Here is a 23,413-nt window from a genome sequence, read left to right on the forward strand (position 1 = left end):
ACATCTGGCCTGTACCCTGTTTCTAATATAAATAAATAAATAATAATAAAATCTTAAAAAAAAAAAAACAAAAACTAGGTAAGGCTAACTCCCAGATTCCTGGCCTATTCCCAAAAAGACAGCGGCATCATTAAAAGGGACAGAAAACTTCCATTTTCAGTCCTTGGAATTCACAGATAAAAAGTTGATATCTTTTGCCCTTATCATGTCATCCATTTGTTACAGTGTCACCAACACAATGATTTTCAGCATTCAGGAAAATTAGCTTTAAATTGATAACCAATATACAAAGGAAGAATATTTTTGTTGTTGTTTAATTAAACTTGACTATATAGTTCCATATATATATTATAAAAAAGTTGAAAGTGCTTACTTACCCTTTTGCCTTACATTCACTGTGAACAGCCTCAAACCTTCATCCAGGGATTCATTATTCTTTAAGATCTTCTGCTGAATGATTTTTCCTTCTAAATTGGGATTGTTGGTAGCATTGTAAACTAGAAGAGCTGAGATCGTTAGCCTAGGAAATCATTTTAGATAGAGTTGTTATTGGGGCTGTCAGCTGGTTGGTGATTTTTTTGGGGGAGGGAGTGGAAAAACAAAACATTTTGGTAGTAAGATGACCAAAAAGTATTGACATTGAAGAAACAGACCAAGGTCCTGTCACTGATGTCTTTTGCTACATAGATTATAATACTAAAAATATCTTAATGGGAACAGATTTTATAAAATATTGCATGGATAATAGTGTGCATCTATAACAGCATTTTGTATCACCCCATTTCTTTTGGGGAAAAAAGGTGAATAATATTTCATAGTATATATTGAAGAAAAGGTCATACTTGTGGTTAAATCTACATTGTTTCTTTATAGCCCCAAGTAAAAACTTTAAAAAATTCAATTTCAACTACTTTGATGAAACCAATCATTTTACTTTTAAAATTATTAAGGGCCTCCCCTGGTGGTACAGGCGGTTGAGCGCAGCGCTGTGAAGCTGTCCGCAGCCTCTGCCGCCCGCGCCGGTTCAATCCAAGCCAGCTGGCGAGGGTCCTACATGGCGCAGCAGACCTCTCCTGTCTCGCCTACTGCTCCCCTCAGCAGTGTATTTCATCAGTCTGCCTGTTCTGTTCCCCGCCCTGTCTCTGGTGAATCCTCTCACTCTCCCGCACATCTGTCCTGTACCCTGGTTCTTATATAAATAAATAAATAAATCTTTTAAAAATTTTAAAAATAAAAACTAAAATTAAGATTTTATTATTTGAAAATGCCTTACAGTTTCTCTAAAATGGTGATAAATTATTTTCCATCTTCATCAAACATTTGCAAGTACTTTGGTGAAAGTTATGAAGTCAGTACTCAAATTGTACTTGATGATTGGCCAGCATATTACCAAAGATGTTGTTATAGAATGCCTGACCTTGAATGTCTTTAAAAATAAATCTCTATGGGAAGTAGAGATGAATTCTAAAAGCTCCATCAAAGCTTTTGGTTCCATAATTTGAATTAGTAAAACTTTCTGTTATAATCAGAGGTAGTCGGTAGCAAAAATCAAAACTAGTAATGAAAATTAAACAAAATTTGTCATATAAAGGAGCAATTTTTTCTCTCATGTTAAAGCTCTGAGTTTATAATAAAATTTTATCTTCTTCCTATTCTAAAGATAAATATTATCTTTAGATAGATATTTTATCATAATATAAGATATAAGATAGAGTGATAATCATATAATTATATTACCAATATTAGTTACTGCATACATGGCAAAGTCCAAGCAGTAGCACTTTTTGAAAAGACTGTGAAGTATTCAGTGGAGAGGTAGTGGCATATTTTATTTATTAAATTCTATGTGTATAAATCAAAATGAAGGAGAGTATTAAATATCTGTGGTGCTAAAAAGAAGAAAGAATAAGTGAAATTTTGCTTCAAGGTCAGATGAAACTGAAGAATAGTTCTAGTTTTTCCCTAAATATCCTGCTAATCTCAAGGACAAAGCGCTGTACTAGTCTCACAATCCACTCAGCAAAGTTGTTTATCTCCAAAATGATTTACTGCTTAATGTTCATATATAAGCTTTTATTTCAGGATGAGACTTATGTGAATACAATGATGAGCTACGCCACCTTAATAATTTTTAGAATGACCTATGAAAAACTATCCCTTGATTAAATTATTCCTGGGACATTAGCTCTGCCATGCCAGCTACTGAGAACTTTGAGGTGGGAACGTGACCTTCTACTTCTCTTGAATATTGAGAATATACTTAGTACAATGTATTGTGGGTGATATTGAATATCTTAATTCAGCAATTGGAGAATGACCATGCCTTATTTATGTTGTTTTCCTCTTTCATCCAGTAAACTGAAACTATTGTATGGTCCTGTTTTTGCCATCAATCACTCTTTATTCAAATAAACCAATCTCTGGCTTTGGTTTCCTGTATGTCCAGGCGATAGAGTATGATAACCTTATTTGAAGCTGTGGTCTATATTAAGTGTCACAATCAAATTGAAAGGAAAAGTTTGGGGGGAAAAATGTGTGTGTGAAACTAGTAGATTGTGGCTTTGAGAACAATTATGGGTGGCAAAGGCTCATCATTGAACCTAAGAGAGTAAGCAGAAAAAAGGAGGGGAAAAATACTCTAAGAATACATTTTTAAAACAATGCAGAAGTTTATATCAAAGAAAAACAAAAAGTATGAATTTTCCCATATATATATATATATATATATATATATATATATATAGTCTTGTTTTCATTCTCCCTAGGACTCATAGATCTTGGAAGTTACATATTGGTTTGACAGACAGAAAACTGAGATTCCATAAGATTAAATGACTTTCAAGCAAGAATTTCTGAGGTGCTGGTTTTATTATTGTCAGGCGCTAGAAAAATCACAGTACGCAAACTGAAAAGGGCAACACTTCAGAAAATTAGATGATGACTATGAATGATGAAAATATTTCCCATTTCACTAGGTATTACCATATATAAATTCCTTCCTTAAAATTGCAGCTACCGGGCCTCCCCGGTGGCGCAGCAGTTGAGCGCTGGGTTGTGAAGCTGCCCGCAGCCGCTGCAGCACCAGTTCCATCCCCAGCAGCTCCCAGGCCACCGGAGGAGGGTCCCACATGGCGCACAGACCTCTCCTGCCGCCCGCTGCTCCCCTCAGCAGTGTACTTCGGTCCTTCTGCCTGTTCTGCTCCCTGCTCTGGCTCTGGTGAATTCTCTCACCCTCCCGCGCTTCTGACTGTACCCAGTGCTTGTATAAATAAATAAATAATCTTAAAAAAATTTTGCAGCTACCTTTTATTTCCTCAGAGGGTCTTTTTGAAACTCAGATAAGAGGTAATGGGTTATCATTTAAAAAAATACAGGAAATACTAAACATCATTCATTTATTTTAAAGGTCCTAGTTCCGAATTATCTTTATCATATGCACATTTCTACACAGTCGGCTGTATTAGATTTTACCCCAAGAAAAAAAATGTGTACTAAAGAAGTAATTTAAACATGTTCCTTCATTAAACTGTTTCTTATTTCATTGTTTTTATTTCTCTACTAGAAAATCAAAACAGATAGTAACAGAAAGGATGTTATACTGTCTGTAAATTTGTTAGTGTTACCTTGAGTCATTCCCAATACTTCTCTTGACTTTAATCTTGTCCTCTCCTGTGTGCACATGAAAGCTATAATAAAAATATGCATATTCATTACCAATCTCACCTGCTGCATCATCAACAACAAAATCTGAGAAGGTGAAAGAAAGAGACAGAAAGCATATTCTAACCTAATATTTCCAAATGTGTGTCCTGAAGTCTAGTTCTTCCTCATGCCCATGGCAAAATCGTTCCATTGCCAGATAAGATTGGCAGCTATGTCCCTGGCTCTCTTTTCACAGTGAGTGTTAAGTAGAGTGTATTAAGAACCTGATATTACAAACCTGCTTCTGCTTATTTAGTAATGTACACTCTGAACTAATGTGGCCATTTGATCCCCATTTCTGTGTTATTGCATCCCTTGGGTTCACATAGTATATGTTTAGGGTTCATAAAATACATATTAGAAAACTTGTTTAATATAAAACTATGGATACCAGGGACAGAGGAAGAACAGTAGATAATACTATTTGCTAGGGACTCAGTGGGATATTTAACTACAAGAACAATGAAAGATAATTTTGAAAAGTTAGGTTGCAATCAGACTGTAGATGTCTTATCTTACAGAAAAGTGATCTGGGGTGCATGCAGTCCAGGAGGTGTTCTAGATACTTCATGGGATATGAAGCAAACCTAACAGAATTACTATTTATACTTACTCTTTTAATTTGTGATGGATGTATCATAGCATATATGTTGAGGAAGAAATAACACCCCCATATGCATACACATACATATACACACACAATTTATTTAAAATCACAAATACATTTTAGGAATACATGCTAAATTTAAAAAATGACCAGGATCCATGATCAAAAGATATTAAAAAGCATTGCTGGAGCACTGAATCTTTTTATGCAATGAGATGACATAATATAGAGTTGTTATAGAATTATTATGAATATGAGTATATGTATATGTTTACTTTTGTAAATGTGCGTGTGTAAGTATAATCAGAGAGAAAGTTAGAGGGTAGCATTAAGTTAGAGACTGTTTTTTTAATTTCTTAAATAATTGATTCCTTCATTTACCTGATATTAACCACATAAACAGTGTAGTTCCAATTTTGGAAAGTTGAATTGAGCTAAAAAATACAATGGAAAAGGGTGAGTGTTGGTAATACCTTTTTAAAAATCTGAATTAAGTTTCTTCCCTCCTAAAAGATAAGTTGTTATTGGAATAATACCCTGGGAAAATCCCAGAGAGTTAGAGTAGAAGAAAGGTAAAGATAATAGTTACTGAATCACTGTATGCCAAGAACTTTACAAATGTTATTTCTTTCAATCTCACAACCACGATTGAGATAGGTACTATGTGCTTCCCACCCCTAATATATAAAGAAACTGAGCTTAAGTGAAATGAAATAACTTGCTCAAGGTCATCCAATAAGCAGTTAAATCCCAGATTGGAGCCCAAGTCTGTCTAACTGGATATTACATTTTCTTCTCTAGCCCGTATTATAATGGGTCTCTTACAGAGGCATCCAAGTTAGCCACTGAGAACTTTGTTGTAAGAGGGCACATGGTAAATGAACATAACCAGCACTTTCCATATTCCTCATTCAACAAACACTGAGCTAGTAATTATCGTCTCAATAACATAGCAAGAAAATTAGAAATTAACAATTGATACATTAGAAATACAAAATACCATCATAAAACAAGATTTTGTTAGAGTTACAAAATACAATGTACTCTGATTAGATTTCAAATATGTGTTGTCACCAGCAGCTCTCAATATATGGTTTAGCTTTCCTTACTTACCAAGGACACATTTCTTAGATACCCACAATGTAAGAAAATCTGGTTTTTTTAGCTTAAAATGTGTACCCAAGTGACTTAATTCACAAAAGCTGTTTGTAAGAGTATTAGAAGTAATTTAAAGCTCCTTTGTATTCTGTAGATAGGAAGTAAAATAATAGGAAATAAAAATAGAAAGCTATAGACAGCAAAAAATTTTAAATTGCAATGGAGAAGAAAATTTAAAAAAATCTCTAGGGTATATCTACAAGAAAAGAAAATGCTAAAGTTTTAAAATTAGAAATTACCAAATTTTCATCAGTAGAATACTGATTAAATATTGGGCTGTCAGAAAACTCATGACATATTTTTTCAATGTTTTATATGCAAAAATGTGTCATGACTTCATGATTTTTCCAACAACCCAATAAATTTTTAACTAAATAGCCATTAAGAGAAGACTTGTTAAATAGATTAGTACACAGTCACTTAGCGGAATACTATTCATTGTTTAAAAAAAAAATAGATAAGGCAAGTATCTGAGTACAAATGTTGCTAAATTGGCAATAACAAAATTAAATATAGTGCAGAATGGTCTGTAAAATATGCTGCTTTTATTATAAAAAGGAGAAAAGTAAGACTAGTCTTATTTTCTTTTACATACAAAGAAATTCTGGAAAAGATACAAGAAAAACTAAACAATTTCCAGGCAAATGGGTTGGTCTCCATGTAAATGAGCTACAAGGATGGCTGGAAGATTTTCATGATATATCTTTTTATACATTTAGTTTTTTAAATCAAACAATCAAATCACTAAATAAAATTAAGCTGTTTACTTTTAAAAATTGGTGCTAAAAAAAAATTGGTGCTGAAAATATATGATTATTATAGTAAACAAAAATATGTATGCATGCTGTATTTTTCCTTTTCAGATGATGATTATTAAGCTGTCTCTTGTCCTTTCTTCAAATATACTCTTTCAGTGCATACACCCAACCCCCTCACATGCCATCTACTCATAGATTTGTAATGACCATTCTTTGTATTTCAGCATTATCTGTGGATTTAGTTACTTAGATAGTAAACATCTTTCTCAGATTTGCAGAGATTAAATGTCTAAAACCAAAAAAAGAAATTTTGCTGGGCCTCCCTGGTGGCGCAGCGGTTGAGCACTGGGTTGCAAAGCTGCCCACAGCCTCTGCAGCGCCAGTTCAATCCCCAGCTGCTCCCCGGACACCGGAGGTGGGTCCCACATGGTGCGCAGACCTCTCCTGCCGCCCGCTGCTCCCCTCAGCAGTGTACTTCATCAGTCTGCCTGCTCTGCTCTCCGCTCTGACTCTGATGAATTCTCTCACCCTCCTGCACTTCTGACTGTACCCAGTGCTTAAACAAATAAATAAATAAATAAATCTTTTTTTGAAAAAAAAAATTTTTTGCAAATTCACTTACCCATTCTACTACTTTGTTCTGCACTTTTGCTTCAGGGTGACGAAGGATATTTTCAATAACTATGGAGATACTAAAGACAATTCCATCTGTCCATTGGAAATAAGATTTAGTCCATTAATTATATCTGACAGTCATATAATTATCAAGTTAAATTTAAAAGTAAACAATTTCATACAATTAAAAAGAGACACTTTTTATGTAGGTGCAGAAAATTTCTAAATATTTTGGCTTTATGCTGATTGAACTTTATCTTATACATAACTAATAGCCTTTAAATTATGTTTCTTCATATTTTTTAAATTAATTTTTTTAATTGACATAACAATGCATTGTAACGTTATATACATTTCAGGTGTGCATAGTTGTAAGTCAATATCTGTACATGTAATATTAACTTATGCTTTTTTTGAACATTATAAAGAATGTTAGTTTGTGATGTAAAAACCTGGGTGAGATGATGATAGTAGTCAACTTAAAAAAAGAACAGATAAACATCATCATTTGTGTCAAAGCAGAGAGGGAAGAAGACAGACTTAATCTGCAGACAGAATTTTAATGGACTAATTTGCTTTAAAAAAAAAAAACCTTAATGTGAAAAGAAGATCCTGTGGGCTTTTTTGGGGGAGGGGCAGGGAGGAGGTTTCAATCTTTAAAGGAGACTGCTTTTTAAAAATGAAAATCTAACTCAGCAGCCAGGGTTTGTTAAATCTTTCTAAAGGTGTGCTATAGGCTGCCTTAGTAAAATGGTTAATGAGGAAAATACTCTTAAATATGGCAGGTTAAAGAGGGGTGGGAAATGAATCTCCATTATTGTCAATCCTCTTTATTCATGCTTATGTTTTAGGAATTCTTAAGTAAAATACCCAAAGAAAGTGTAGAAAGAAATCATTAAAAAATGATGGGGAAGAGATTTAATGAAGACCTGGGAGAAGTCACTGAAAAGAATATAAAAATATGCCTCTGGGAATCCCCAAATCTACCAAAATTCCAGTCCCACTTGAGTGGGACTAGTACAGGGGTCAAATTATCAGCTTAACAAATTTGCTACTCTTAGATATAATAATATACATACATGAAATTGATTCAAAGTCAAGGTCAAATGAGTTTAATTTAGGCAGGCAAAATTAGTTCATCTGTACTTTTCAGATACTGAAAGAGATTTCTATGTTTCTTTAAATATAGACTAAGTGAATATTTAGAGGAATATATTTAAAATGAATGACAATAATTCAGATAATTCTTTTCCACAGTAGATATCATCATATCAAATAATGTTCATTCTGAATGGTCACGAAGAAATTCAAATTGCTGATGTCCAAGATTCTAGTTACTTCAGGACCCTAGGTATATTCTGGGGATGTTCTCTGGTGTCAGGAGAGTGACTGAAAAGCTACCACTAGGTGGAGACCTACAGCACATGTTTGTTCTTTTAGTAAATCACTGCAAAATACTGAAAGTGAGTATTTTTAATCACTGACTTATATCAAATTTTTATGGAAGCATCTAAATACTTAAGACATTTTTCTTCAGTTGTTAATATTTACTGCCTCATTTTCTTCACTTCACTGTTTTCATAAATGAGAACGATCCCATAACAGAGAGAACTTAAGTCAATTTATAAATATACTATCCAGAGTTATGTTGCTTATAGTAAATAAAATGCATTAATGTACCAAACAACACAGCAGCTTGTGTGAGATTTTCTCTTTCCTTGTGAATCATTTTCAAGTAGTCTCTCTTCAGAAGCCTCAGAATGAGGCAATTCTAACAGGACAGCGGCATAGAAATATGACTGGAGCCCTGTTCATCCTACACAAACACTTTAAGATACCTGGCATCTAAAGTTCAATTGGTTGCTGGATCCCTGAACATAACCTGAGAATGAATATTTCATTTGAGTAGCTAAACATAAGGGAGAAGTTACAAACAAGGTCACAATTTGTACTTGGAAGCTTGTAATAAGGACTAGTGTACTTAGCTCCTTATTTGGGTTGTTTGTACTGAGCTCACACGACTTTAGTAGTCTGCAGTGCTAAAGTGATGGTATAAGCACAGAAGATATGCTATGGGGCGGAGATCACTAGTCCAAAAGGATGGGAATGTAATGCAATGGGTACAAAGGTGATTTGTGGGAAGACTTAAATGCATTATACACTGCAATATCTGTGAAAAGGAGCCTGAAAGACAAGCTTTTCTCAATATATGATCTGAGATATCAGACAAAAGTTCTAACAAAATTAATAAAAAAGAACTTTACCCAGAAAAATAGGAACATTTCACTAAATTTGGGAAAGCACATTATATCAATAAAGAAATATCCCTGACTGTCAAATAATCTCAAGGTCTCTCTCTTCCTGGTTCTAGCATATCATGGCTGATAAACCCTGTAAAGCTCTTTGATAGTCAGGAGTTCACAGGTCTGGATAAGGTAGACAACAGATTTCACAAATGGTGCTTATCTTTCTTACAGTGGACAAAACAGCATTCTCAAATGTATCAGCTCATAAGCCTGAGAACGTTTACTATATCAGTTTCCCAAGGAATAAGAAAAGTGTCACTCTCAGTATCTGAAATTGTTGACAGTATGTGAAAGATCTTAGATAATCCAGGACATGACATAAAGTCTCATTTATCACAAGGTGAATAAGCAATTCTCTTTTCAATATTTTCAAATGTGACTACATCAAGGAAAAAAATCTGTGATCCATCACACCTGAGGGGAGAATCAAATACTATCCAAAATTAACAATGATGTAAGAAAATAAAAATAAATAAATACATCTAATATAGTAAATAAATAAATGGCTCCACATAAAAAAGATTAAAAAAGAAACTTATCTGAACTAGGCTATAGGCTATAGGCTGTCCTGAACACTTTGTTATACTCCTTTTCTAAAAAGATAATGAAGGGTTGAGGTGCTGAGATGTGTGAAGACTGTGGATATGGAGAAAATTCAATAATATTGTTTTCATTTATTTATTTTCACTTCTATTTTAAAGCAAATAGAACTGGTTTCATTTTGCAACACGGATACCCATTTTCTCAAATGTTTAAGCCAAACAATGAATCAATTTAGAATAAAACTATTAAATAAGTAGTATTGGTAGTTTAAGGATGTGGTTAAAAACTATTTGGCTGGTACATAAAATTGAATACACAATTTTTAGACTATTTCTACGACATGATGCCTACTGAATATTTTTAAATGCTGGAATTACATTTTTTAATCAAGAATCATCTGAATGAGATTTTTTTCTTTCATGGGGTAAAATCCAATCATTTAAGTGATTCTGACATTTGCTTGCTTTGTTGAAACTCTAATGAAGGTCATGACGCAGAGGGAGATGGACTAAACAAGGCTCTCTTCAAGAATGTCAGAAACGACATGATTGAGTGAACACAGCTCTACTCCTCAAGTCAAGGACTCTGAAGCACCATGTAAACGTTTCTTGGGCAGTAGAGGATGTGCCAGTCCTGAAGGGAGAAAGCCACAGAGGCCCTTTGTATGTTCATACAAAGAGCAAAATACTTAGTGAGAATTGTAATATTCCCATCTACTGGCTAGAGTCCATGTGAAATATTCACTGGAAACTTCCGCGGCTGTTGCTTTCTTGGGGCTGCTGGAACTTTTGTTCCTTCATAAATCTTCTTGGTGTAACTACAGAATAACCATAAACACTTCCCTGAATTGATGTCTTTATAACCCTAATGAAACTTGTATCTATGCTTTATGTAAAATATTCCATACTTCCAATTCAAATGTTCTTAAAAGAAGAAGTTGATGTAAGCCTTGAAACCAAAAGAAGAAAATGAAGTATATCTATAGATGGGTTTCTTCTCTCTGGGTTTTGGGCCTTTGGTGATATGTTACAGATGTCTTGGCCTCATGAGCTAAATGATGGGAGTTGAGGAAATTCCTTTGTTTCTAATACTTCATATTTGAGACTATTACTGTATTTGAGGCAATAATATGGTTGGTCATCTGACTGAAATTTCTCTTTATTGGAAGAAGCCAAACAAACTCTGAATCACCAAAAGGCTATATATCTGCAGGTTAAACAATAGGTTGCAGGTTAAACAATAACTCAATTCACCTGGCATTTTCCTTACTCATTTCTTGTCTTACATAACTACTATATTTGAAAATGACAAATAATATATTAGAAAATTGCATATAGAGAAAAAGCAAAAAGTATCAGCAGTTACTTGTGGTTTTGTCAGCGGAAAGTTGATTTATAAATTAGTTGATATATGATCACATTCTATTATTCTTTAACATATAAAAATGGAGCAAAGTATTAAATTAATTTAAATATCACAAATGTCTGAACACCAAGTTGACTTCAGTGAGAAATTACTAAAATTAGTTTTTTTGAAACCTACTTTTCTGAAGAGAATAATATCACAAAATACCATCAATAATGTTTTTCTCAGGTTTCTTGTAAAAAAAATTTATTCCTTTTAATTAAATGCTTTTTTTCTGAATGGCTTTGTTTGAAAATGTTAGGTAATAGTATGAAAGAATAGTACCAAGAATGTACTCATTCCACTGATTACTAAAATGGGGAATGGAAGAGAATTGAGTGATATTTATTTATTTTACAAATAAATATTGAGAATGAACAAATGAACCAATTGATTCCAATAATGGGAACTTTGTTAGAACATTATATATCGCTTCCCTGAGAATGTTTCAAACTTCTGGTTGTAAAATACATAAGTTGTGAAGATATAATGGATAGCATGGTGACTACAGTGCATAATACTGTATTGCATATTTTAAGGTTGCTAAGAGAGTAGAAGTTCTTATTTAAAAATGTGACTATGTATGCTGACAGATGTTAACTGGTCTTAACATGGTTATCAAGTAATGACATATTTAGATATTGAATGTCAGAAACTAATACAAAGTCATAGACCTAAAAATAAGTTTGCACCCACAAAAATATAATTTTCATCATATATAAATATACAAGACAAATATAAAAGGTAATGATTTCTTACCATTCTTTTGCTTATCGGTTCTATTAGTAACAGGCATGTTAGTGGTGACAGTGGGTGGTGTAGAATTAGAAGAATTTACAATAGCTGGTAATAAAGATGAGAAAGAAGTAATTTTGCAAGGAGCACATGACAGTTAATATGGATAAGAAATCTATAATTAATTCATGAACATATATAGAGGAAGATGGAAATCATTCTTATCATTAAATGAAACAAGGTTATAATGCATAAAAAGAAGCAATGCTTTCTATGGCACATTAAGAATTAGTTCACACGGCCTTTGCATATTGGACAAGGGTCTGGAGCTGGCACAAGGGGCAGGAGAAAAAAAATTGAAGTAGACCTAGGTTTGCTTTTAACAGGTTGATGACCACATCTCAAATTATTAAATCTTTCTAGAGTTGAGTTTCCTTAGTTAAAAACAAATAAAAAATGTTATGTTATCAGATTAAAAATTATCTAAACTAAGTCAGTCTCTCTGAAAATAGAGAAATAAAATATGAGAAGAAAATGTATTGCTTTTTGAGAAGATAAATGTAAAGAAAAATAAAAGATTAAAATGTATAGCCTGAATCAATTATTTAAAGGTCCCCAAAACTCTGATAAACATTGATGCATAAAATAGATTTATTAGGGGTCCTCCCGGTGGCGCAGCGGTTGAGCGGTAGGTTGCAAAGCTGCCCACAGCCTCTGCAGCACCGGTTTGATTCCCTGCTGCTGCCCGGCCACCGGAGGAGGGTTCCACATGGCACGCAGACCTCTCCTGCTGCCCGCTGCTCCCCTCAGCAGTGTACTTCGGTCCTTCTGCCTGCTCTGCTCCCCGCTCTGGCTCTGGTGAATTCTCTCACCCTCCCGTGCTTCTGACTGTACCCAGTGCTTGTATAAATAAATTAATTAATAAATTAAAAAAAAATAGATTTCTTAGGGGCAAGTCTGATAGGATTCACAGTTATACTTCTGATAGTATTAATACTCAAAGATTAAAGTCTTATGTAATGCTTTGATAATAACTTTCTAAGAGATTCTGGAAAAGCAACATAAGCAGTAAAATAACTATACAGAGAATTTTTATTTCATTTTTTGTATTTTTATTAGATATAATCTCATGTGTAATGAACATCCATTATTTACCTTTTTAATGATTTCAAATATTAAAACATTTAAGTGATTATGCAGAGAAATACTTCCTAAATGCTCTTTAGATTTTACTTAATTAAAATATACATCCTTAGATAAAACAATTTTCCATTCCAAAAGTACTATATAATTCTTAAGAATGGGGATTTTTCTTTAAGTCTTTCTTTTAATTATGACCAATTCTCTTAATGCAAAATCATTAAGAGAAAAATGCAAAGTCATCAGTGAACATGAAAATGCTTTTTAGTCATTTAGGACATGAAGGGATAAAAGCTCAACTTCTAGTTCTATGACCCAAAGATTCAGTACTGTAGATAAATTAAAAGAAAAAAAAACTAAAATTAAAATTAAAAAATCTTCAGATCTGAAACTAAGCAAAATTCAGTATTTATTTTCAATTTCATATATTCTAAAACTATACTGAGTTCATGAAAAGAAATTACTTAATGACTTTATTTTCATAGGGTATTCAATGAAACAATATCAAGAAATAATGTCTCAAAATAGAAAGAGACAGTAATGACTTGTACCATTTCTCTCTGCAACCTGGAACCACAGAGGAAAGCTTAGTTTCCATTCAGTTACTCTCATTCTAGTCTGTGTCACTTTCACATTATGATCCCCTTAAGAGATCCAACTTTTACAAAAGGCATGGTCATCATTCTTAATGTGGCACATAGCACATGCTACTCCATAAAGAAAGTATTTAATAGATTAATGGATGAAAATGGTAATTAGGCAGAGCAATGAAAAATTAAAGCAAAATATTCACATTATTTTAAAACTTATGAGACTTCTACTATATATTATTAAGCATGCAACTACTTAGTACAGAATTGAAATGCTGACCATAATATAGTCATTATGCATTATAACAATTAATAAAATTACATTAATATTAGTTTAGTATAATCACTTTTAATATTTGTCATTATCTATCATCAATTGCTTCATGGCCTTGTCTTTAGCTTAGCTGAAGATTTAACTGAGTTTTTCCCGTGAGTTTTTAGACATGAATATGTTTTAAAAAATATTGAACGAATGTCTTTATACTGGATCTTTGCAAACTTGACAAGAAATAAAGAGTAAAAATGAAATCAACTCTTGTTTAATAGCATATAATCATTCACATTTGAAAAACTCGGTATTTTACAGGGTTGTGGTCATCCAGTATGTGAAAACATTCTTTCTCCACACAGCATGTACTGTGCACCCACACAACTTAAACACTTCCAGAAATTCTTCTGTTTTCCTGGTTTCTAGCTTCTCAGCTGAATATTAAGATAGATATCAAAACAATGACAACAACTGTATCCAAAATAGCAAGTAAGAAACAGACTCCAGAGGATGACGTTGGCTCCCTACCTTGGCAGAGGGTCCCCAAATCTGCACAGTTGACAAGTTCTGCTGCTGGGAACGGTATCAGGTAGGAACCTTGATGGACACAGAGTGATTATACAAATTTAACTTATGGCTTAATGATATAAACCATAAAGAAAATCATGAATTATATGGCGCCCCAGAAGAGTCCGCTGGTTAACAATCCAACATCAAGAGAATCTATTAAGTCTTTGTGTCTTACTTCATGCAAATGTAAAGTCAAGTTAATAAAATTTCTTTCAAGACCTTTAACTCAATTTATAGATCATAACCACAAATGACAGGAAAAGAAGTACTATTGTCCCTTAAAGTTTGTATAAAAAGTTCTAGGCTGGGCCTCCCCTGGTGGCGCAGCAATTGAGCACTTGGCTGCGAAGCTGCCCACAGCCTCTGTACCACCAGTTCGATCCGCGGCTGCTGGCGAAGGTCCCACATGGCACGCAGACCTCTCCTGCCGCGTCCGCTGCTCCCCTCAGCAGTGTATTTCATTAGTCTGCCTGTTCTGTTTCCCTCTCTGTCTCTGGTGAATGCTCTCACCCTCCCGTGCATCTGGCCTGTACCCCAATTCTTGCATAAATAAATAAATAAATAAATCTTTTAAAAAATGGTTCTAGGCTTTCTGCATCATGAATAACTCGACTCTCATGGAAATTCATATAAATGAAATAATCAAAATTAAAGATAAGTTTCAAATAATGCACATATCAAAGGTAAGATATTAATAGCATTCAAGCTAATAACATGCAAATTTTCAGTTCATAGGCATTAGTTTATGCTATTTGCCATGCCAGAATTTGTGTCTGATTTCAAATTAGTCTCTATGCTTTCATATTTCAAACTTTTACTGATTCATTGGGGTAGGAAACAAGTTTTGAAATAATTTTCCTAGCAGGAGTGGTGAATTGTTTCTGTCATACTAAATCTCCCTTTGGTGTATAACAGACTTTTTTATACAGGTTGAGGTTGATGGAGACAGGCTAAACTTATGAAAAGCATACTGCACTATAAATCAACACAGAATCATAAATTCACAGGAACAAAAATATATACACCTACACAAATACATATATTTAATTGTAGAAGGACATTTTTATAATAGTTATTCCATTCTAATCCTTAAACATTTTCCAAACTTTCCCATGGGAATAGTAAATACATGAAGACAGATCATGTACATGAGCAACAAGAGAGGGTAAACAGTACGCAGACACGGAGAATATCCCCACAGTGTAACAGAACATCAGGCTCATGGTTTCTTTATTCTTGATTGCCTCATGCATCTGGCCCAAGGAAGGAATCATGCTACCTCGCAAAGACCTAACTCTACAGGCATGTCGGTGATGCAACTGACAAGAAGCTCTCATACCAGACCTTTACATGTTCATGCAATAAACATTTACTCACTGTTAATGACACAGAGGCTAAAATAAAGCTTTAAGACAATGTCACTGTTCTCAGAGAGGCAGAAATGGAAGATGGAGTCACAGTTCCCGGAATGCTGTATGTGAAGTGCTTAATCCATCATGGAAATGATGGACTCCAGAATGCCAACATTTGACTGAAGGGTGAATGGAGAAAGAGGAAACATGGCTATCATTCCACCAAATTTTCTTTCTAGCTTGAGTGATCCCAGACACATCTATAGATCCTGTGGAGTATTTCCTGGCTAGGCCTTTTACAAAAACATATACACCTGTGCATGTATCCAGAAATCATCTCCAAAGAGAAGGTGATCAGTGGCTGATGAGAAGGGGGGACAGGAAATGTACTACAAGGAAGAAGAGCTGTGAGGAATATGGGGGTCATTATATTGATCAGGGGGTAAGAGACTAGGGACAGGTATTGCTAAGAGACAGAATTACAGAAACAGACACCAAGAAGGCAAAGAGAAGGGCTGGGAAACCAGCTGACATGGCATTATGGGAACAGGGTATTCATCGAAAATTGATAGGAATGATCAGCTATATCAGATATAAGTCCTGGGTAGGCTGTGGAAGGCCCTGTAAAACGTAGGCAGTGTGAGTGCTGGGACTCGGTGCCTTACTTCCACTGGTGTATCACACACACTCTGCAGGTGGGTCAGATTTTACTGAATAAATTACTGAATGCATTATGAATAACTGCGAACATTTTGAACTCTTAAAGAAAATTCTAAAATAAAATTAAAGGAATTTAGGTGAGAAAATTATATGTAATTTGAAAACATGTTTGAGGCTCCCTAACCAAGTAAAAGAAAGGAGATACAGGACCTCCCTGTTGGCATAGGCAACTGAACGCAGCACTGGGAAGCTGTCTGCAGCCTCTGCAGTGCCGGTTCGATTCCCTTCAGCCCCAGAGCAGCCCACATCGTGAGGCAGACCTCTCCTGTCTCACCCGCTGCTCCCCTCTGCAGTGTATTTCAGTCATTCTGACAGTTCTGTTCCCCACTCTGTCTCTGGTGAATCCTCTCACCTTCCCGCACATCTGGTCTGTACCCTGGTTCTTGTATAAATAAATTTAAAAAATTTTTTAAAAAAAGGAGATACAAGAAACATACATATTTTTCTTTTTCTTTCTGGCTTATTTCACTGAACATAAAAATATCGGATGGTTTCACTCACAGGAGGAATGTGGAGAAACCAAATAAGGGATCAGGAAAAAAGTAATTATAATAAATCAAAAAACAAAATTAACAGGCAACTATTAATCAGAGACACTCTGCAGGGGAGGGGAAGAGAGAGAGTTCAAAACAGAGGAGGGAATGTGTTCTTACACAAGGGACTATGGTGATGGTGCACAGGCAAATTGGTGGTGGGAATTTTGTGGGGACTATACTTAAAAAGAGAAAGCATGCATTGTACAAAAAGGAAGAGCAGTGTAATATATATATATAATAAAATGTTAAAAAGAGAAACATAAATAATGCCAAAGATTCAGACTTGATATGAGTACAATCAAGATGGACAGAAAGATATTAAAAAGATATCATGCATTTAAAAATAGAATATATAGAATTAGAGAATGGGAGACCAGGGAAAGAAAGGGAATAATAGAATGCTTTTCTGGTTTCCAACTTAAGAAACTGGCACATAATGATATCAGTAAAGGAGATATGAAATACTGGAAGCAGAGCAAACTTAAGTGAGAGGGGAAAACAGAAAATCCAGTAATAGGAACTCAGGTTCCTGTGCGACTTTCTGGATACATGCACAGGTGTATGAGTTCTTGTAAAAGGTCTAGCCAGGAAATACTCCACAGTAGATGTGTCTGGGATCACTCAAGCTAGAAAGAAAATTTGATGGAATTATAGATATTCCTATATTTAAGATTCATATTTTTAAAAAAATCTCCAGATTTGGGGGGTAAGAATAGTTCTTATAGAAATGGTCTTGCAGAATTCAAGTGAAGAAATGTTTATGGAAGTGACCCTTGTAAGTGTACTAGAAAGATTCAGAATGATAAAGACTGAAAAGATCTTTCCCTATGCATCCAAATTTTGGTAATTGATCTACAGAATTTTTTTTCAGTATCGTGGAAATGATGGACTCCAGAATGCCAACATTTGATTGAAGAGTGAATGCAGAAAGAGGAAACATGGCTAAGAAAGAAGTAGAGCTAGGGAGGGGGAGTTCTGAAGGTTGAAAACTTAAACAAGTACACCAAGGCAAAACACATTTGAGGAGGTAGAAGTTGAAACCAGACTCAGACAAACTAATGTAGAAATCATCTTGCATGTTTTCTGCTCATTAGTCTTCCCTAACACACTTAACTATGTTCCCCTCTTGTAGGACGTCCCTTACCTTTCCTCTAGTTATTTCTGTTTTAGTAAGAGATTTGTGAAAACTAAAAAGCCTTAAAAATTCAAAATGACTGACAGCATTTCAGCCACTGTGACATGCAAGAGGGGGACCCTGGGACACAGATCCTGTGCTTCTTACGTTGCATACAGTGTTGACAGTTAAAGGCTACTTAGGGCACTTCTGGCACTGATACAGTATCTCTAGAAGACAAACGGAGATAAGGGGGCAGTATTGTGGGAAAGGAGCTTTTAGGTTAACTACATTTCCACTGCACTATATTACAGAGCTTAGAAGTAGAGATAAGAAAATAGAAGTTATGATTTAGATAAGATATTTAAGAAATCCTTTAAAATTTCATCAGTTTCACTGCAGGGTAACAATTACAAATTTCAAGAGGTAACACCCTTTTCATGGGAAACTAACATTTACCTCTTGACATTTAAATTATCAGTTGTTCCTTTGTGAGCATTTTTAGTTTGGCAAATTGACACTGCTTTATAAATACTCAATAAATATTTACTTTATAATATTTATAATAAATTAAATTTGAAGACTATTTCAGTGAAAATGGTAAATATGAAAGTAATAAATTTAATTAGGAGACTATATTAATAAAGGAAACCTTACTTTACAAATATACCAAATTACATTAACAGATACATAAATCATAAAAATTGTACATAAACTTTTTGTTTCTACCTAGTTCTATTTTCAGCATTTGCAGAAAAATGTCACACAGCCCATCAATTTTCATAGGTAGAAAGATTTCCAAACCAGGAGATTGTGAAGGAAGAAAAGACAATCTTCTCTCCTGAATAATAATGTATCAGGAGTATCCTAGTATCCTAATACTAGGATAGTAAAAATAAGGAATCATTTTCAGAGTGTGTGTTCACTAATTTTTGTGGATACCACAAAGGTGTTTAAAGATTATTTACTTAGCATTAACTGCAAAGGTTTGAGCCAAATTTCCTTTAAAAATGTAATCACTGAAAATGGGCAGTTGATGAAAGCTTATAAAGCTATTAATCTTTCTTTTCTACCTGTTGTTCTTCCAAAATCTTGTTACTGAGCCACTGCTTATTTATACAAGTTGTGGTAAAAAAGATTAATGTGTAGCCAACAACTCACCTCACACCCTACTTAATGATCATCTAAATAACACAGCATTAAACCAGTACAGTGAGTTGCAGTAATAGGGAAAATAATAATTCATTTCAATTCCTTTTTCTATAATTGTACTAAATTGAATTTTAGAGTTTTCATAAATAAGTATATGTAGAATAAAATGGTTTCTAGAAACCATTAATACTCAGAAAGAACATGGACATCTTCAGATAAACTATTTTGTAAAAATAAAATATTTTTATTTTTATTGATTTAAAAGTAATTCAATAATCTAAGAATGCTACACTCAGTAATCTGTTAGGAATAAAAGGAAGGCACCAAAAATGAATCAGAGTTTTATGGCTGTGAAGGACAGAAATGTAACTGAAAAATGAAAGGAATCCAAGATTTAGCAATTAAGTGAAAAATTCTGGAGCTGAAAACAAAAGTCAGTAAAAATCCCAAAATTTCTAGAAAAGAATAACAGCAAAGTTAGGTACTTATGAAATGCATCTTATCTCTATATTCACAGTAGCTGCTAAGTGAAAGTGCTTGATAAATGCTTGTTAAATAAATGCAATTTGTTTGAACTTAGACTATTCATTGAGTTACACTGCACCCCTCCTCCGGAAAGAGCAGTCATCAGTAAAATAAATAAACTGGTATAGAAGGCACTGTCTGTTCTTTGTGAAAAGTGATGGACATTAGCCAATATCTAAACTTGAATCACAGCACAGGCAAATGCTTGCACTTACAATTGAAGGCCACACTAGGGAAACTGTCTATCCATGGAGGTCACAGGTCTGAGTATGTTTAATAAAATTTTTTTAAAGATTTTTTTAAATTTATTCATGCATACAAGAACTGGGGTACAGGCCAGATGTGCAGGAGGATGAGAGGATTCACCAGAGACAGAGCAAGTAACAAAATAGGCACATTGACAGAAATACACTGCTGACGGGAGCAGCAGGCAAGACAGGAGAGGTCTGCTGTGTCATGTGGGTATCTCGCCGGCTGGCTGGGATCACACTGGCGCTGCAGAGGCTGCGGACAGTCTTCACAGTGCAGCATTCAACTGCCTGTGCCACCAGGGAGGCCCTGTTTAATAAAATTGTTTAAGAAAAAAAAAGGGGGGCCTCCCTGGTGGCGCAGCAGTTGAGCGCTGGGTTGTGAAGCTGCCCGCAGCCTCTGCAGCGCCGGTTCGATCCCCAGCTGCGCCCCGGCCACTGGAGGAGGGTCCCACATGGCGCGCAGACCTCTCCTGCCGCCTGCTGCTCCCCTCAGCAGTGTACTTCGGTCTTTCTGCCTGCTCTGCTCCCCGCTCTGGCTCTGGTGAATTCTCTCACCCTCCCGTGCTTCTGACTGTACCCAGTGCTTGTATAAATAAATAAAATAAATCTTTAAAAAAAAAAAAAGAAAAGAAAAAAATGCTATGAAATTAAAAAAAAAAAATGTTGCTAAATAAAACATTCCTTCCTGAAAAGGTTAACAATGTCTTTAAAAAGCCTCCTGAAAATGTCTTTATTTAGGTATATTCCCCAACTACATCTAGAATCGTATAAGAAAACAAAAAGGTCCAACTCTGACATTATGGAAATATTAACAATGTATTGATTTGGGGAGGCTAGGATAGTTAATATTTGAAAAATATGACATACTGATTTAATGTTAAATGTAATCAGTTTTGTTCTATCTTTTATCATTAAAATTTATTTAGCAAGAGGCCTTTGGAAATTCTATTTACTGTCTACCATAAGCTGATTGCAAAATAACAGCTCAGATTCAGTAGGCATTGTCAGCCAGTGGAATGTTAGGCATGAAAACCCGTTTTTCCCATTGGTTACTGTACTGATCACTATATTTTGGAAATTATGATTACCATAAACAGTAAGTCACAATGTTCCGGAAAAAAAGGAAAGGTTAAAATGTTAATAGAGCATACTTTTCTTCATTTATTGAAGTTTTGCTTAGCTAACAAGCTTAGATATAATCTCTGTTACAGGTATTTCCTGTCAGTTAATAAGTGACCAGCTTCTTCAACTCCCAGAGCTGATGATTAAGCAGCAGGAAACTCCCTCTCCCGTTATTACTCCAGAAGCACAGGCCAGGATATCTGTGTGGACCAGATGGGGCTTTTTAATGTAGCTGTGGAATGTCCAGAAGACCACTATAAAAGCTAAAGGAATTCAAACGCACTAACTCTGGACTCCTCTGATTGAAATCATTTTGGAAAAGATTTCTGAAAATGACTAAAATCATTTTGAAAATGATTAAACTCCCCCGGCATGTATTTGATGCACTCCGGCAGTCACAAGGCTTGGGGAAAAGTCTTAAACACAGTTTAAGCCCAGCAAAAGAACAAGCACATCTTAGCCATTTCTTAGCCTTGGCTGCTAATTTTTCCTAATCTTCAATTTCCTGTTTAATGTGAAAGGAGGGGCCTGAATTGGGGTTCCCTAATCAATGTAAATGCCTGACTGGGTCAGAGGCCATCAGAAAAGGGGCTGGAATGGGCAGAATCTGAAGAGTACAAGGGCTAGAAAACTGGAAAGTCTTCTGAGGGAGCTGGCATCTCTCAGCTGTTTTGGCCAGTGGAAATAACCAGACAATCTCAAATTTTATTTTTAAGTGAAATCCAAATTTTTAATGCTGGAAATAAGTCATTTAAACGCTGTGTGGGAAAAATGCTAATACATGAAAACAGATAGATGTTGCCATCACCACACATGTCAAAGGAATACAGATTAGCCGTGAGTGGTTGTCTGTTACCTCCGACCCAGGACAGTTTGCATGTCTTTTTCCAGTGTTGTCCAAAGTATGAGCTTCAGAAAATTGGACCCTTTTGATTCATCAGACTGATTTTAGGCCTCAGCATATTTTTTCTTAAAGGGCCAGATGGGAAATATTTCAGAACGTTTCTCACAGTCTGCTATAAAAGCATAGAAGCAGCCCCAAACAATACAAAACTCATGGGCCGAACTGTGTTTCAATAAAATTTTATTTACAAAACTAGGTGGCCTGCCAGAGGTCTAGAAGATGTCTTAGAGATGTTAAGGAACTTTTCTATACTATATTCCTCAGAGCGTATTAGATTATTATAAGGAGGAAATTTATTAATTTTGTTGAAAACAAAAAGCATGTTAAGCAAAATAAATCAGAAGGAAAAATATAAATATTGGGTCATTTGATTTATATGTAGACTATAGAGAAACCAAACAAAGGGTCAGGAAAAAGACAAACTTGCAAGCTGACCATAGATCTGAGGCATCCAGCAAAGAAAAGGGAAGGACAAGGGTCAAAACAGGGGTGGGAAGAACACAAGGGACTGTGATGATGGATCACGAGTGCTTTGGTGGTGGGAGAAATACAAAGTCTACACCTGAGGGGAGAAATCAAATATTGTCCAAAAACTAAGTATATAAGCGAATAAATAAGTAAATTTAATAAAAATGAGGGGGAAACAAGCATGTTAACTTCCAGGAAAGCAAGTATTTCCCCCCAGAATGCACACTGGCCAGAAGAAGAAACAGCTCCTAGGCCTTTGTATTTCTCATCTAGGCAAAAATTTGCTTTCCTATTTCAGTACTACTCATCTTCTTCTAGTCCTGTCTATTCCAAAAAAAAAAAAAAAAAAAAAAAAAAGTCTAATCTATACTAGTTAAGAGAGCACAGCTCTAAAGTCAAACTTTCAGGGTTCAATTTCTGGTTTGGGTGACACTGGATAAATTACTTAACATCTTCGTGCCTCAGATTTCTTGTCTGCAAAATGGCATTAATAACAAAACTCACATCATAAGATCTATGCTGTAGGAAATAAGGCAATATGTGTAAAGTGCTTAAAACAGTGTCCAGTATAACAATGTCTTCAGTTTAAGTAGGTTTAAATATTTGAAATTATGAATATGCTTAGCCAACTGTGTTTTATTACCTTAGTTTGTCATGACCTCAAATACTGCCCCACAGAAAGGCAAATATTAAATGGTCTATATTTTGACATTTTCATAATGGCCATGGATATGGAGAAAACAAGCCCCTAGAGTAAAAATAATCATCCAGAATATAGCATGTGCACCGCGGCCCTCTCTCCTTGCTGTTTACCACCCCACACCAGACACCAGCCAACTTGATCTCAATTTCCTTGCTGCTGTGGGAAAGGCC

General features: G+C 34.9%; 1 protein-coding gene across 1 annotated transcript in view; it reads right to left on the reverse strand.

The window, feature by feature from the left end:
* The window catches only part of ADGRG6 (adhesion G protein-coupled receptor G6), a gene marked incomplete at both ends in the record, with an annotated part of 129,578 nt that overhangs the window by 38,229 nt on the left and 67,936 nt on the right, over positions 1-23,413 (reverse strand). The window contains 6 exons of the mRNA XM_084257908.1: positions 378-520; positions 3,624-3,686; positions 4,691-4,743; positions 6,848-6,933; positions 11,853-11,936; positions 14,355-14,423. Coding sequence (XP_084114034.1) covers positions 378-520; positions 3,624-3,686; positions 4,691-4,743; positions 6,848-6,933; positions 11,853-11,936; positions 14,355-14,423 — 498 coding nt within the window. The remainder of the gene's footprint in view (positions 1-377; positions 521-3,623; positions 3,687-4,690; positions 4,744-6,847; positions 6,934-11,852; positions 11,937-14,354; positions 14,424-23,413) is intronic.

Source organism: Talpa europaea (genome assembly GCF_964194135.1).
Source record: "Talpa europaea genome assembly, chromosome: 2".
In the NCBI taxonomy this organism is placed as follows: Eukaryota; Metazoa; Chordata; class Mammalia; order Eulipotyphla; family Talpidae; genus Talpa; species Talpa europaea.